The following is a 15,481-nucleotide window of genomic DNA, read 5'->3' as shown; positions in this document are numbered from 1 at the left end:
TACGCTAAGCTAAGCTAACCAGCCGCTGGCTGTAGCTTCCTATTTAACGCACAGATATGACAGTGATGTCTTTTTATCTAACTCTCGGCAAAAAAGCGAATACCCGTATTTCCCAAAATGGTAACAAATCGATCGGTGGTGACAAATGACAAATGTATTGTGCAAATACTGAAAAAACAAACCTAAATACAACTACACTATGGAGATGCAAACACCCAAAAAGGTTCTGAAACACCCTATCCATTTTATCCACCAGATCTGTTGAAGGGCAAAACCCTTTAAAAATACAGAGAATTAACAAGTGACACCGTAAACAAGAGAGAAAGAGAAAGCGTTTTCTTGGACTTCAAATGAGAGCTCTACTGTAAGGATCGACTGTCTGTCTTGAAACAGTTGGAATTCATCAAAGGTGAACCCAACTGTGAGTTTTGAACGAGCTCCAAGTGGACCTTCGCCATTTGAGAACTCCCAGGTGAGAATATCAGCAGCTCAGTTTTACCACACACTCATCTTTTCCCCTTTTTAATCAATCTGTTCATCTAAAAAGGATTTCTCTATTTTGAGATTTTAATCCAGTGTCTGAGTTAATCTCTGAAACTCAGGGATTGGAGGAGGGGACGGACAGGGCATCAAAGCCACTCAACTTCAGCCCTGCTCTCACAGTGACACCCACAAGGCATCAAGGCAACCAATAAATCACGCTGTCATAATGCCTCTCGGAAAATTAATTTTCTGAGACTCTGGGCTCGGTCATGTAGGTCAGATAGTCGGCGCTGGTTTGGTCGATTTCCAGGCACTTTTCAGTCAGATTAAATGGAAGGAAACAAGTGTAAATGATGGTCAAGCCTCTGACAGGCTGTGTTTAAAAACAACAGATCAGCTGGACATACTAAACTGTGCGGTTTGAACTTTAGTCCCAAATAGTGGAGGGTATGTATGTGCAGTATTCTTCATACTGCATGTGGAGTTTTAAGGGAAATGCAGCCTGTCTGACATTACAAAATAAATGTAAGTTCATATTTATCCAGAAGTTCTGCTTTACTGTGTTTTACAGATGGATTATGAACTCAGTATAACACAGGGAGCCCTCCACTGGAACTGAAAAGCATTACACACAAACCTGAAAGCCTTATTTTCACTGGATAAATCTGCACACATGTAGCTCTGTCTCACTTAGTATCACATAATTCTAACTTTTTAATAGTAAACTCCAAAGAACACCTGTTTTGTTTTTTTTTGTTTTGCCATTTTCGGGCTTATGCACAAAAGAAGGGAGCTTGTTAAGGGAAAATGGGCAACATGACACATCATCACATGGACCACACATACACAGAAGATCCCTCCATAATCCCACTGTTAGTTAAAAGATTAAAGCTGCCTAGTCTATATGTGCATACATACTCATTCCCAAACCGTGTGATGAAGTGTATAAAGTACAATGAGAATTTAAATGCACTCTGTGAATATGTGTATTATTTTTTTTATGTTTTCTTAACTCTTTTAATGTTTTTTACTTGTTTCAACACTCTCACTGTATTGAAGTGAGAGCTACTGTAATGGCGTTTCAGAATACCTTTACTCAGGACAGAGCCAGAGAGTCTAGCCTCTACTTGCCCTCAGAGGTCTTTATTAGAGGTCTATTACTGTAAAGTTGCTATCAGCTATTGGGGGCGTCCCTGGCTGCCACTAAGCAGTAAATAAATATGAGCCTATTGTATTCTTGTAGCCTCACTGTCCTTGCTCTTCCATGCTGAGTAAACGCTCACATACAATGGGAGGCCGGACTGCCTTGTCATTCCTGATTCCCCTAGATTGCTCTTCTAGGTCCTCTGCCTGGGAAAGTGGCATCCCAGAAATTAGGCTGATCTGATGACTAATGTGATCAAAAATCGTGAACTTATTCTTGTTAATAGCAGAGGTGGAAAGTAACTGAGTGAATTTACTCAAGTACAGTTTTGAGGTACTTGTACTTTATTTTATTTAAATTTTCTGATACTTCTTCTACACTACATTTCAGAAATAATTCAGGAAATGTTGTACTTTTAATCTACCTGACAGCTGGAGTTACTTGAAGATTGAGGTTTTACATACTGCACACTGCAAAAATCTCCATTTTACCAAGTAATTTGTGTCTATTATTGAGTCTAGAAAGTCTTAAGTCTTAAGTTTTCTTAAAACAAGTGAAAGAATCTGCCATTGTGGTGACATCAGTTCAACCTGTCTTAATAGAAGTCAACGGGTTTCATGAATAAGGTGTAATTTTCCCCATGATCTCTTAAATTGATTTCTATAGGAAATAGGGTGAACAATTCTGACTTGACTGGTAGATTTCATCCATTATTTTAAAGACTTCTAGGACTTGAACAAGTAATTAATAATTACTAAGATTAATTTATTTAAGCAAAAAAACACAATATGATCATCAGTTAGTTCAAATGAACCAGGTACAACATTAAAATGCTGTTTACAGATGAATGAAAGTAAATAAAACACCATAGTCCAATAATATATAATATTGAAGCATTACGTTTACTTTGCTTAGCTTGCATTTTGATGTACTTGTTTACTTTGACTTAAAGTGAGACTATGTAACTTGAAAGAAGAAATGATGAATTCTTTCAAATGAAAAGTTGAATTCATGAAAAATTAAATGCACTCTTTCTCAATTCAGTACCCTCAGGGGTTTTGCCCCTACAGCCTGACTTGGTCTGGTATGACTGGTAGCTTATATTAGCAAATGTTAGCTAGATATAGCTATGTAACGGACATTACTGAATCGGTTCACTGAAATTACGATGCATTTCTACTTGTGCTACTGTTATGTTGAGTTTCAGCATTTATTAATTTCCTGTAATTGCCACTTGTAGCCATAGTAGCCTCTCTTCAGCAAACGTTACATATTCTCGCTTTTAGCAAGATTTTGAATGCAGGACTCTTGCTTGCTTGTCATGGAGTATTTTTACAGTGTGGTTTTGTCACTTTTACTTGAGTAAGTGATCCGAATACTTCCTCCACCGCTTGTTGATGTGCAGCAGAGTCTGTGTGTGTTCTAACTGGAAAGATAAAAGAAAGAAATTGAAAGTTGTAGAGGTTTCTGGCCACCTCAGGCTGCCTGGTGGAGCTTCCTCTCCAGTTTCTCCACAGGAAGAGTGCTGACAGGGCTGCATGGACTCATGGAGTTCCTTGCAAAAGCGAAGGTCTTGAGAGAGGAGGGGTGCGCAGCATCGCTCCCCCAGGGGACAGCTTTATTCAGGCCTGCCCCTGCCCCTGTGAGCCTGGGCACAAGGCTGCCAATACCAGGCTGCCGTCCTGTAATCACTGATGACATACATGAAGTAGTTTTCCAGATCGGTTTTCCTGTCCTTCCAGCTGCGAGTGGGGCAAACAGCACAGGAAGAATAACACAAGTTGCAGGCCAGGCTCAGGGAATGTGGCCTTAACAAACACAGCACAAATAAAGAAGTTAAAAGGCACACTGCTCTCCTCCTGAGAGCCTCTGAGCGAGGGAAGTGAGGCTACGTCCTGAGAGAAGGTCCAACCTTCCTCAACACCCACACAAACTCAACAATAACCTGCCAATCAAACCAAATACTTTACTCTGAGTTAGATGCCAGGGCGATAGCCTGAAATCAAGGCCACTTTTTTGAAATGTTGGGCTTATCTTGCATGTATTTTGACTCATATTTGTCTTTATCTTCTGGGTGTTGAATCAGCTTTTTCCTGCTAATCTCAATATTTGTAAAGAAACCTATAACTACCAGTTACATAATAAGCAACCTGTGTAGACTTTGCAGTTATTCTCAAATGTTGATATGGGTTAATTAGTCAAACTCTTTTTTGCTAATTAGTTGGAAGATGATGTTAAGGAATGAAGATGCTCAATTTTAAATTTGGAAAGAAAAGCGCACTGTTTAAAGCACATTTTGCTCTTGAAATTGACTTCATTAGCTTTGGTCTTGGGCTTTACTCTATGTCAAACACCTTTGACTGGAACTCACCTGGACCTGGTTTTATGATGTCATTTTAACTCAATTTACTGTAGGTAGCTTTGACTAGAGCCCTGCTACCTGCAGACACCTACTGCACATGCAGCCCTGCCAGCCTTATCATCACTCCACTGGTCCCCATACTTTTTACCTTGTGTCTCCTTTAAACAAAGGTTGTGACGACCCTTTGTCAACCAGAGACAGATTTATTTTCTTTGTTTTATTTTAATAGTTGTAAGAGGTCTGAAGAGGTATATTTTTAGTAAAAAGTCAAAAGAAAAAAGAAAATGAGAGGCAATTCTGAGAAAAAGAAATCGTATCGTATCCCATCGTATTAACCATCTCATGACCCCTCAGATCAATATTGTGACCTCTTGAGGGGGTTGAGGGGGTTCTGACCATGATGACAAGATGTTAAATTCAGGCTTTTTTTTACTGTAACCATCATATCAGAGCATTATAACCAAAGTGATTTTACAGCAGCAGCAGTTTAGCACACAATGCATTGCCCTCAGGTGCCACCAGCTTGCTGCATGCACACAGTCTGCTACCTGCTGAGGGGCCTGGTGAGCTGTTAGGCTTTTACCGTGCTAAGTCAATCAGCAGAGGTGTTAAAGACGCCACGTCAACATAAACTAACAGGTGCCCACTGACAAGGCAGAGGGAGGTGGAGGAAGACACTGAGGGACCAACTGTAACTTCAACACAGTGCCGCTGGTGTTGTCACTGTATGGAAATGCTATGCAGTTACAAACAAACACGCACATGCTCACATTGCATGTAAATTTGAAACAGCTGCATACAGGTCATTATGTTTTCTGCATGAATTATAAAGAGATTTTCACCTCTTCAATGACCCCCTGCAGTCTACACACACACACACAAATACACAATTTTACTTAACTATAAATTGATTTATACCATCTTGACCTTATTAACACTGGGTATAAAACAATTCATAATAATTCTCTTAACCTAAACTGAACATACCATCAACAGCTGTGAAAACACACCCAACTGTTTCACTAAACCCTTCCCCTGAACAGTGATTGTTCAGTCATAGCTTAGCAACCATAACTAATCACATGGCAGGTCTGTCAAGCTTTTGTTTTCTCCACATGTCGAAGCGGTGTGCATGGGCCTGTAATAAGAGCAATATTTGGCATTTAAAGAATGTCAAGGCCTTCCCAAAACCAAAAACACAGAGCAAGGAATGGACTGAACAGTGTGTTTAGTATTAGCATGTCTGGCTAATATTAGCTTACTACCTACAGTACGGTATAGTAACCAGTGTTGTTTCCAAGGCCAAGAAGCATATCATTAACTAACTTCATTATTTTGAGGGGTTACATGTTACATAAAGAAAATCCCCATTCACGACTAGCACATCCACTGTCCAGTGTTTCCCCGTAGTGTGTGGGAGTCGAACCTGTATACTGTGAGAGTTTGTGCTAACGTTAACGGCTTTGTCATGCTTTTTATTGGATTTTGGGGAAGATACTCCAACCAACATTATGCATTGGTTAGCCTTTTTTCTTTAAAAGTGAAAACATACTGTTTGAAAATACAAACAATAAAGCATAAATCTAACCTGTCCAAGTATCTAAACTAAGCCACCAAACAGGAACGAAATAATGGTCTGAGCTTACATTTTTCCTATTATACTTAAACTATTTGGACTAACAAGCTCTACACTGCAATACAAGAACAATTACATTTCTTTATATCCATGTCTTCTACATGTAGCCAGGATGCTAACTTTTTAATGTTCAAGGTACTATTTATTGTCATTCTACAACACAAGGCTGCACAATGAAACTGAAGTTGTAGGTCCCTTCACGCTACACACACAGAACATATATATAAATATTTAAAATTAGAATAGAATAAAAATAAAACAATATATACCGTTACTGTACATGGTAGTGGTGTGGTAATGTGCAAGACCAGCGTAACAGAAAGTTCCATGTTATTTATTTATGGTGGAGTGCGGATGATGAGGATGAATTTAGGAGTCTTACAGCCTGAGGAAAGATGCTGCTCTGCAATGAGCTAACTTCTGTTATAAATTGGCACTATATAACTAAAATTTAATTGAATAGTCTGGTGGTATGACAGCAGATACTTCTGTATCTCTTTCCAGACGGCAGCAGAGGTGAACAGGCTGTGGCTGGGTGAGTACTGTCCCTTAGTGTCCTGTGGGCTCTGCGCAGGCACCTCACTGACATCACTGATGCTTGGTAAATTGGTACCAATGATGTTCTGGGCGGTTTTAATCACCTGCTGCGGAGCCCTCCGTTCCTGGGCCGTGCACATCGCATGCCAGTTTGTGATATTTCCAGTCAGAAAACTTTCTATTGCTCCTCTGTAAAAAGGTAACAAGAACTTGGCACGGGGAATTTTGCCATCTTAAGTTTCCTTTCCTTTCTTGACCAGGGTGGAGATGTTAGAGGACCATGTCAGGTTCTCTGTGATGCTGATTCCCAGGAACCTAAAACTGTTCACCTGCTCCACCTCAGCTCCACTGATGTAGACAGGGGTCTGTATCTATGCCTCCTGTTTCCTAAAATCAACGATCAGCTCTTTGGTTTTGCTGACGTTGAGCAGTAGGTTGTTCTACAAGATTGTTGATTTACTCCCGATATGAAGTCTCGTGGTCGTTTGTAATCTGGCTGATGGCGGTGGTGTCATCCGCAAACTTCATGGAGTTGTCTCCATGTCGGGGGCTGCAGTCATGGGTGTACAGCGTGAACAGGAGGGGACTGAGCACACAGCCTTGAGGGGCTCCGGTGTTTTGCCCGGGATTTGGCTTTAGCCTCAGTCTTTTAGCATGATATCATGTATGTAGCCATCAATTGTATATTTAAAACTATAAAACGAAAATGAGATCCCTATAAAAGGTTATAGGGTTCTCATTTTTATCAGCTGGAAACATTAATTAGCTAGCTAGAGCTAATAAAGATCAGCGGCTGCTGGATAGAAATGAGAAGCTGCTTTTTTCTACTTCTGTCTGAAGGGAGCATTGTTTCAAAAATGTATTGTAAATCTGCCACGGTAATTATTGTAAACTGCTAATGCGCTGTGTGAGAAAGCTTGACGGGAATAGCAACAATAGCTAAGCGGGGTCAATTGTCAGCTGACATATCAAAAGTGTAAATGAGTGAGAAGGAAATATAAGTAGGACATAGTTTCATTTCCTGGTTACAGTTTTGTTGTTTTATTCCAGTGAAAAGGGGGCAGTGAGCAAATAACAAATAAAAAAGGAAACACACTTTAACAGAAAATTAAAATACAATCACGCCCTGTAATAGCTCTGATAGGTGCGTCTCAGCACTGTATCTGGAATGATCATTTAATCAGAAACTTAAAATCAATTATGCTCACTCTCATATCACACACATACACACACACACACACACACACACACACACACCCATCGCAGATAAACTCATGGACATGCTCGCAGGCTGAGTCATAAAACAACAGGAGACACTGAGGAAGAAGGTGTGACGTCATTTCCACACAAAATTATCTAGTAGGAATGACTTTGATCAACACGCCACACTGCATTCTGATGAAGGTATTTAATGTTAAAATACCTCCACAAATGTACAGTATATACACATACATATTGTAATAGACTGTATATGTAAAGAGAACTATAAAAGCAGCCCAGACACAAACAAACACTTCCGGCCAGTTTGAGGATTGTGTTTGTGTTAATCATCCCCTGAGTGTTTGTTGACAGGCGTTAGTCTCTTTGCTGAGACTCTGTTAGAGTATTGTATCTGCCCAGCAGGTCACAGGGACACACCCAGCTGCTCTATTCTCTTCAGTGTGTCTGTCGGACCCTGTTACAGTAATCGTCTGTCTGGCAGTCACCGACTAGGCTGGAAAACACGGCTGCGGTCATATTAACCACAAACAATTGCTCTTTGTGACTTTCTGCACACCAGAACGAGACCTCGTCCTTCTCATTTGGGTCTTTAATTATGGCTGCAGAATAAATTATTAAAGGGTTAGTTCACCCAAATTAATATCCAGCCATGCAGATAGTTTTTGTGGACAGGATTTAAGATATCCATCTCTGGGCTGCCAATATAATACAATGGAGGTGAAATGTGGTGGAATGTAACTAAGTACATATACTCCAGTACTGTACTTTTTCAGGTACTTTCCATTTTATGCTTCTTTATACTTTGACTTTACCACATTTTAGCAGAAAATATACTTTTTACTCAACTACACTTTTTTGACAGCAAAAGTTAGTAGTTACATTGCAGGTTAAAATTTCATACAAAATGTATAACTATCTTATAGAATATGTTTCATTATTATACATTAAACAAACCCGCAGCATATAAAGTGGTTACAATTAACCCCACCTAGACCAACTACAGCAGTAAACACTACTTATACATTAATGCACCAATAATAGACATTCAATTATATAATAATATTATATAGTATGACAGTATAATACTCACAGGGGCATTGGGGTTAAAGCATATTTAAAGCATATTTAACCAAAATATGGGCAGAAAAAACAAAAACTATCTTTGTGGCTAGATACCAGTAGAATAATGTAGAGTAAGAGAAATGTTTAAATTTGACCCTTTAAAAGTTTTCTTTAGCTACACGTAGGCCTGGACAACTGCTGAAGATGCAAACCTGTGAGACATACAGGTGAAAAGCTGCTGAAACTCCAGTGCATGACTGGCCTGATGAGGTTATAGTAATCTGATAGGCCCAATTAGTACTTGATTAGAGATTGAGCAGACTGACACAATGAAGAGATCAGACAGACACATTTCATTCAACCAGAAAGTCCTGCTCTCATGAGTCTTAGCTTGTGGGAACGCCTTAAGGTTTGTTTTATGGAATTACATTTTCCAGTTGCACAGGGTAAACAAAGAAACCGTTTCTTTATACTTCATTATTTCTTTAGGATAAGAAACCGTTGAGTATCTCACTTCTTCCTGTTTGAGTTTCCTCCTCAGTTTCCAGGATAACACTCGGATGAGCATTATCTGCAGAGAGCAGCCCCGGATGTACCCAAACTGCACTTAAGAGAGGAAACTATTGATGACCTTCATGTGGGAGGTAAGACAAGAAAAACCTAATTATGGCTCACAAAATCTCGAGAATGTCACAGGTAAGTGTGCTCAAAACTATTTTTATGTTTAATATAAACTCCAGCTATGTGGCTTGTCAATATTGGACCTACGGAGTTGGCATATTTACATATTTAATCTCTAACGAGGAAAGTATTTTATGGTTGAGGAATGTTTCTTCTGAATTACAGCGTGTTTGACATGTTGAGATTCCTCACATTCTCCACCGGCGATAAGCTCAAACTTGCCTCTGTGAGCTTTCCAGCAGATTTCTGATATAGGCATCCATTCTTGGACTACTCGCAAAAATAACTGGATGGAGGTGACATAAATTCACACAGGAAACCCATTTGATCAATGAACAGCTTATAATTTGGTTGCACGCATTCAAATAACTGGGGAATGACCTGAAAATACGTGGTTTTGTTTTTTATTAATAACAATGGCTGAGATTTAGCCACTAGTGATGCTACATAAAAGAGGAAATCTAGACGTATTTCAAAGGTTTTAACATCACTTTATTAAGTCACAACACACCACAAGTTTACTCTTAAAGACGGAAATATTTTTGTCCATTTTTATTCCAGTTTCACCTCTTCCACATTCACTTTCAGTTGTTTTTATATCATTTAAATAAACCAGAAGCCTGTTAGAGCACAGCCTTGTAAATAGTTATGAGTTTCATAAATGTAACAAAGATATCTGATTTGTCCAGCTGCCACTTCCATCACTGTTTATTGTTGGTGATATTTTCACCTGAAACACTGATATCATCCCGTTGTTTTTCCTTCAGGAAGTTCCTGCAACTGGTCATTAATTGTTGCTGAGGGGCCAAAGTTTGAGAAAAACAACAAGTGGAACTAACAGCTTTGAGTTCAAGATACTAAAAGAGGGAAAACAAGGTCTGATAGTACATAAACCACTAATATTTCCATATTATGCATGTCCACAGTATTATTTTGCACTGGAGAACATTTCTGCATTTCACATTGCAGCGTGTTTTGTAATATTGTCATGGGAACTGAACTGACGTCAGATTTCTTCCGCTCATTCAGGTGCCGTTGGATTGCAGCGGGTCTTCACTTTCCTAATCAGCTCTTCTGCTCTCTCGTCCAAGCAAGGTCATCCTTCCCTCAGCCTCTGCGCTCATCCATTTCCTTCCAACACCTCAAGATCTGATTTCCATCACTGACTCATAACATTTCCCCCCTGCAGACTCATTTCCAAAAAGAATCCCAGAGACGCACTACGTTTTTTAGAACTATGATATTATCAGGAAGTTAATGGCAGATAATCCCTCTCAGCATGTGACCCGTTTAAAGATAATCTTGTTTTTTTTATTCACCTTAGTTTCAGAGGGATGACTGAGCAGAACTGTGTAAATGCATACCTCCAAAACAAGTCAACAAATCAGTAAAGATGTCCATTAATGGTGAAGGTATACTGTTAACAGTATTTTACAAAAGCTGAATATTTCCATGGAATGCAAGCTTTTCTGATTAGAAAATTTGTCAATACAATAAAACATATGTTATTCCCCTGTATATTTGCAGAAATCAATAAATCAGCAGACATTTTGTATATGTTTTCAATGAAAGTGCAGTCATTCATGACGTATATCCAGAGTTAAACGTCAAATATTAGCAACAATTATTTTAAAAAAAAGACAGATTTAGGTACAAAAACAGATGCAGACACTGACAAACTTCACTCTGATCATTGGATTTGGTGCAACAGCTGCCCAAAGAGGGTGTCCAAATTGAAGTGTATAGGAATGCTTTGTTTTCTTGTCAGCAATTATTTGTAGAAAGAAGAGGATCCGTCCAAGAGGATTGCCCTGAATATTAGCTGACTTTTTGTTGTTTTTATAGTAGCATTAGTTATTTTTATTTGATATATATTTATCTTTGCAGGTAACTATTGGTTGGCACGGTGGCAGAGCGGCTAAAGCTCCTGCCTCCCAATAAGGAGATCGTGGGTTCGTGGGATCGATTCCCGGACCAGACCAACATCACACAATCTCTCTGGGTGGAGTCTGCATGTCCTCCCCGTGTTACCGTGGGTTCTCTCCGGGTTCTCCGGCTTCCTCCCACCGTCCAAAGACATGCATGTGTAGGTTAATTGATAACTCTAAAATTGCCCGTATTGAATGAATGTGAGTGAATGGTTGTCTGTCCTTGTCTGTGTTAGCCCTGCGACGAGTTGGCCACTGTCCAGGGTGTACCCTGCCTAAGGCCCAAAGTCACTGGGATAGGCTCCAGTCACCCGCGACCCCTAACGGGTAGAAAATGGATGGATGGATGGTAACTATCACTAAAGAGCTCTTGCACTCCAGAAAGTTGTTGGATCATAAACTAACTTTAACAACTGATCGACAGTGTGCAAGATTGTGTGTTTATTTCACATTTATTTACCTTTTTGAAAAGTTTTATATTTATGTTCTGTATAAAATCGTGTTTTAGCCATTGCTCAATTGTTTGAAGGAAGTAAGAAATGCTAAACAATACATTTTCCCGTTGCTTTTTACAGTTCGGGAGAATTACAGGGGTTCATCTTTGCAGCACCTGACATGTTATATCTGTCCAGGACGGAGTTCAACCTCAAGGCTCTGACACAGAAAATACAGGGCAGCGAAGTAAACATTTTCCTAAATGGGTAAACATTTGGCAGCCAAGTCGAATGAGTTTGGAGATATGTCGATTTTTGGGCATATTTTTAGAGCCTTTGTGAAATGTTTTAAAATGAAACAGGAAGTTGGGAAGTTTATGCCCTTGGCGCCCACCCTACTTCCCTCTCTGAGCCAAGAAAGACATGAGGATGGAGATAAAACAGTGTGTCAACAGTTTGGCTTCTGCCAAAGGGTGGGTAGTATAGCTCCAACATTGTTTAATGCAACAGATATTTAAAATCATTCGCAGTCATCTTAAAGAGGCACACACATCAAGATCAGTTTACTTGTCCTGAGGACTCACCCTGTGAACAGTTGTGTGATGTTTTCTGTGGCTCTGGAGGTTTGTCTTTTTTCTTCTTTATTGAGATAAACGAAAAAGTATTAATTCCTTCTACCATACAATAACCATAAAGTACACGTCATATAGTTTACAGAAGAACAAACAACTCCGAGCTGAGGAGAGTCACAATTCATATAAAGATTTTGGTAAAATTTTACTTTAAGTCCCCCATTTTTAGCATTTATTAGCAGTATATAAACGTTTAATACATCAAAAACACACTGTAATGTAGTTGTAAGCAGTTATAATGGCATTTTTAAGTGTTTATTAATGTAAAGTATTTGTCAACAATTATAGCTTCTCTTATGAAGACATATTTTAAATTATTACACCTGTTTCACTACACTGTCATTCATTATCTGTTATTATCTTAGTTATATAATAAAGTATATAAATAAAGTGCCTTGCCTTGTTGACAAATACATTAATAAACACTTATACCACTTATGCTTTCAGCTGCTTTATAGTGTCTTATAAACCATTTATTACGTGTTCGTGCGTATAAATGCTAACTAGGGAGACTTATAGTAAAGTGCCAAATTGTTAAACAAAAAAACACGTATTGATTATTTTTACAGCACTAATAGAAAAATGAATGGCGTCAATGTACTGTTTGACCACATTTGTGTTTTAAATGTAAATTTGCATAAATTAATCTGTAATTTAGTCAATATTATATATATCATATAAGATTAGAAATATACAGTTGAGAATTAGAATTTATGCTAACTTCCAGGATGCAAAATAGTACATGTTTGAGAAAAATACAAAGGTTATTCCAAAAAAGGGCAGTATACCAAAACAAATGAACAGTCTCAACCTGAGGTAACCCCTGATGATGTCATTAGGGTTGGGCTGCCAGATTTATACCAGAAAGGTGTTTTAAAGGAAAGATGAAGGGTCTAACAAAAAGTCTAACAAAAAGTTGCTATGAAGTTGAATTATGGGAAGTGTAGGATCCAGTGTTTTTGCAGCCTTGACCCATTGTAGGGACCAAAAGTTAGTTTTTTGCTGCATCGATTTTGTCCATTATTTATAAAAATCTGTCTCAGCTTTATGAAAGTGTGATTCTAAATGGAGTGGCCTTTTAACACCTACTATATAAATAATAACGGGGTTTTTAAATTGTTTTAGTCTGTTAATCTTCTCTCATTTTAAAGATGTTAATAAGGACATGAACATTGTAAGTTGAATTAATTATTTATTGATACATTATAATTACACTGAAAGACAGTACACTAGTCATTTAAAAACACAACTGGTCAAAAACAAAATGCACAATATACACTTTCAGCAGTCATCAAATGACACACTGAAATAATTTAAATAAATACACCATTTGTAGTAGTTTTACGACAGTGAGCGTCTCTCTCTGTGGCAGCTCTGCTGATGGTAGCTGCTGGGATCCACTGACTCAGGCCTGTGGGGGTTCGGACCCAGGTACTGTTCGAACTCGCTGCGGTCCAGATCGTACAGCATGTCCAGCTGAACCTGCTCCAGGTAAAACTCCAGGGAGGGCCCAGCAGGGCACAGCAGGCCCCCGTAAACCCTGGACTCCGCCTGATCCACATGGGGACCTGTAGAGTTTGAGAAACCGTACTGCATGTGCCCGTGCTGACTGCCAAAATACACCTGAGGCTCTGCAGGGTACGCAGACGGGTTTGGGTACACCTCAGGCCTATTTTGGAAGGCGTCTGCTGCTGCTGCTGCTGCTGTGTCTGGAAAAACTGGAGTGTTTGGGTAGCTGCTGCGCAAAGGGGTGCAGTTAGCTGGGGAGTTTGGGAAAGCGGGCGTGCTTGGGTAGGATTGCTGCTGGTTCTGGAGAAGGTAGGTGAGGTTGTAGGGCATCGTGAAGCCTGAGCTGCAGAGCGAGGGGAGGGAAGAGGAGGCATCTGCACTCGGAGGCTTGGAGCTCTTCTTCAGCTGCTTCCTCCTGCGGGGCCTGTACTTGTAGTTGGGATAGTCGATTGTGTGCTGGACCCTCAGGCGCTCAGCCTCCTGCATGTATGGACGCTTCTCAGCCAGAGACATGGCCTTCCAGGTTTTTCCTGCAGGAACACAGTGGGGTTAATGATCTACATACTCGTTGCTTTAACAAAATTTCCCTATGACAGCTAATAAAAACTTAAATGTGAACCATTAGCAGCTATTTTGGGCTGGAATTAAACCTTTTTATGCTACTTTTGAGCAAGGTGTCCCCCATTTTCTAGGCCAAACATTAAACATTTCTAATATTTTTAGGAGGGAACACTGGTCGTATTAATAACATTTTCAAGCTGTTAAGTCTTACCGAGTATTTTGCTCAGATCCGTGTTCTCCAGGTCTGGGTTAAGATGCGCCAGCCGCCTGCGCTCCTCTTTAGTCCAGATGATGAAGGCGTTCAGGGGCCTCCTGACTCTCTGCTGCGCTGAAGAAGACTTGGCCTCGGGGCTGGCGCAGCTGTAGTCCGAGTTCACCGACAGCGGGCTGGAGGGCCCTGAACTCGGGGAGCGCACCTCGGTCATCTGCTCCACGTCTGCGGAGCCCAAGTCTTCGCTTTCGAACATAGCGCCGTTTGCGCAGAGCTGGAAAGCGGCGGGGTCGTGGCTAAAACGCATGGTTACAGATGCTGATGGTGTTTTGGCTCTCTGCTGCAGGCCGCTGTCATCCTCCTGGTGATGCAGAGTGACGGATATATGTGGGCACTCCACCAATAGGACGCCAGGAGGAGTGGATTTAAGGTGTGAATTCCAGGTGTTTTCTCGGGTCGGTGATAGGCCCATCTGACGCCCCAACCAACGATCTCACGAAACTAATATAATGTAAAACGCATAATTTAATCTCCAGTTTGAGCTAAATAAGCCACAAACCCCATGCAGTGTTTACCTTTTTGCCTCTTTATGGTGACACAATGATAGCTGAAAACATACTTCATATTAAGTAGGCTAAACTAATGAAAGTAAAAGCATGGTTGAGTCTTATTTTAGTCTTATTTGACAGGTTCTCCTGTAAAAACTGGGATTTTTATTTACACATGTTTGTATAAACCCAGATTTAAAATCATATTTTACCCTCTTGTCATTGTTTCAGACAAATATGTTTGAATTTTGACGATGTTTTGTGGTGCCGAGCCTTTTTTGATATTTGTGCATAGATAATGACAGTCCCTGACACGTGGGACTGGCTCTTTAACTGTAGAAAAATCTGGTTTCAGTGTTGATTCTCTTAAAAACAATATTAGGAAAATCAAATTACAGCTTTGCCTATTGGGGAGAAATGGAATTGAATCAATAGGTCCTGTAAGGCAGGCAGGGTATTGACAGGAAAACATCAAAGTTTTCAGGAGGCAGGGCTGGTTACTAATTACATTGTGGCTCTCAGCTCTTATCGG

At 39.9% G+C, this 15,481-nt stretch overlaps 1 protein-coding gene and 1 long non-coding RNA gene across 5 annotated transcripts; one reads left to right on the top strand and one right to left on the bottom strand.

Moving 5' to 3' along the window:
* The first annotated feature begins 8,775 nt into the window (after window positions 1-8,775).
* Window positions 8,776-11,080, top strand: LOC122866765. Of its 4 annotated transcripts, none has more exons than XR_006375804.1 (4): window positions 8,776-8,854; window positions 8,987-9,089; window positions 9,894-10,002; window positions 10,156-11,007. It is a non-coding gene; the product is annotated as an uncharacterized LOC122866765 (long non-coding RNA). The 4 variants fall into 4 exon arrangements; XR_006375802.1 differs by adding an exon at window positions 11,014-11,080 and having other exon boundaries at window positions 8,784-9,089; window positions 10,156-10,538; XR_006375803.1 differs by having other exon boundaries at window positions 8,801-8,891.
* Window positions 11,081-13,299: 2,219 nt separating this feature from the next.
* Window positions 13,300-14,888, bottom strand: sox32 (SRY-box transcription factor 32). Its single transcript, XM_044176659.1, has 2 exons — window positions 14,402-14,888; window positions 13,300-14,159 (listed from the first exon to the last, which is right to left on the bottom strand). Exons 1-2 carry the CDS (start codon window positions 14,871-14,873, stop codon window positions 13,462-13,464), a joined length of 1,170 nt encoding a protein of 389 aa, XP_044032594.1. The 5' UTR covers window positions 14,874-14,888; the 3' UTR covers window positions 13,300-13,461.
* Window positions 14,889-15,481: the final 593 nt, after the last annotated feature.

This window comes from Siniperca chuatsi, linkage group LG19, assembly GCF_020085105.1.
Source record: "Siniperca chuatsi isolate FFG_IHB_CAS linkage group LG19, ASM2008510v1, whole genome shotgun sequence".
Lineage (NCBI taxonomy): Eukaryota > Metazoa > Chordata > Actinopteri > Centrarchiformes > Sinipercidae > Siniperca > Siniperca chuatsi.
Note: the sequence above shows the minus strand (reverse complement) of the source record. Positions and strands in the feature narration are given on the sequence as shown.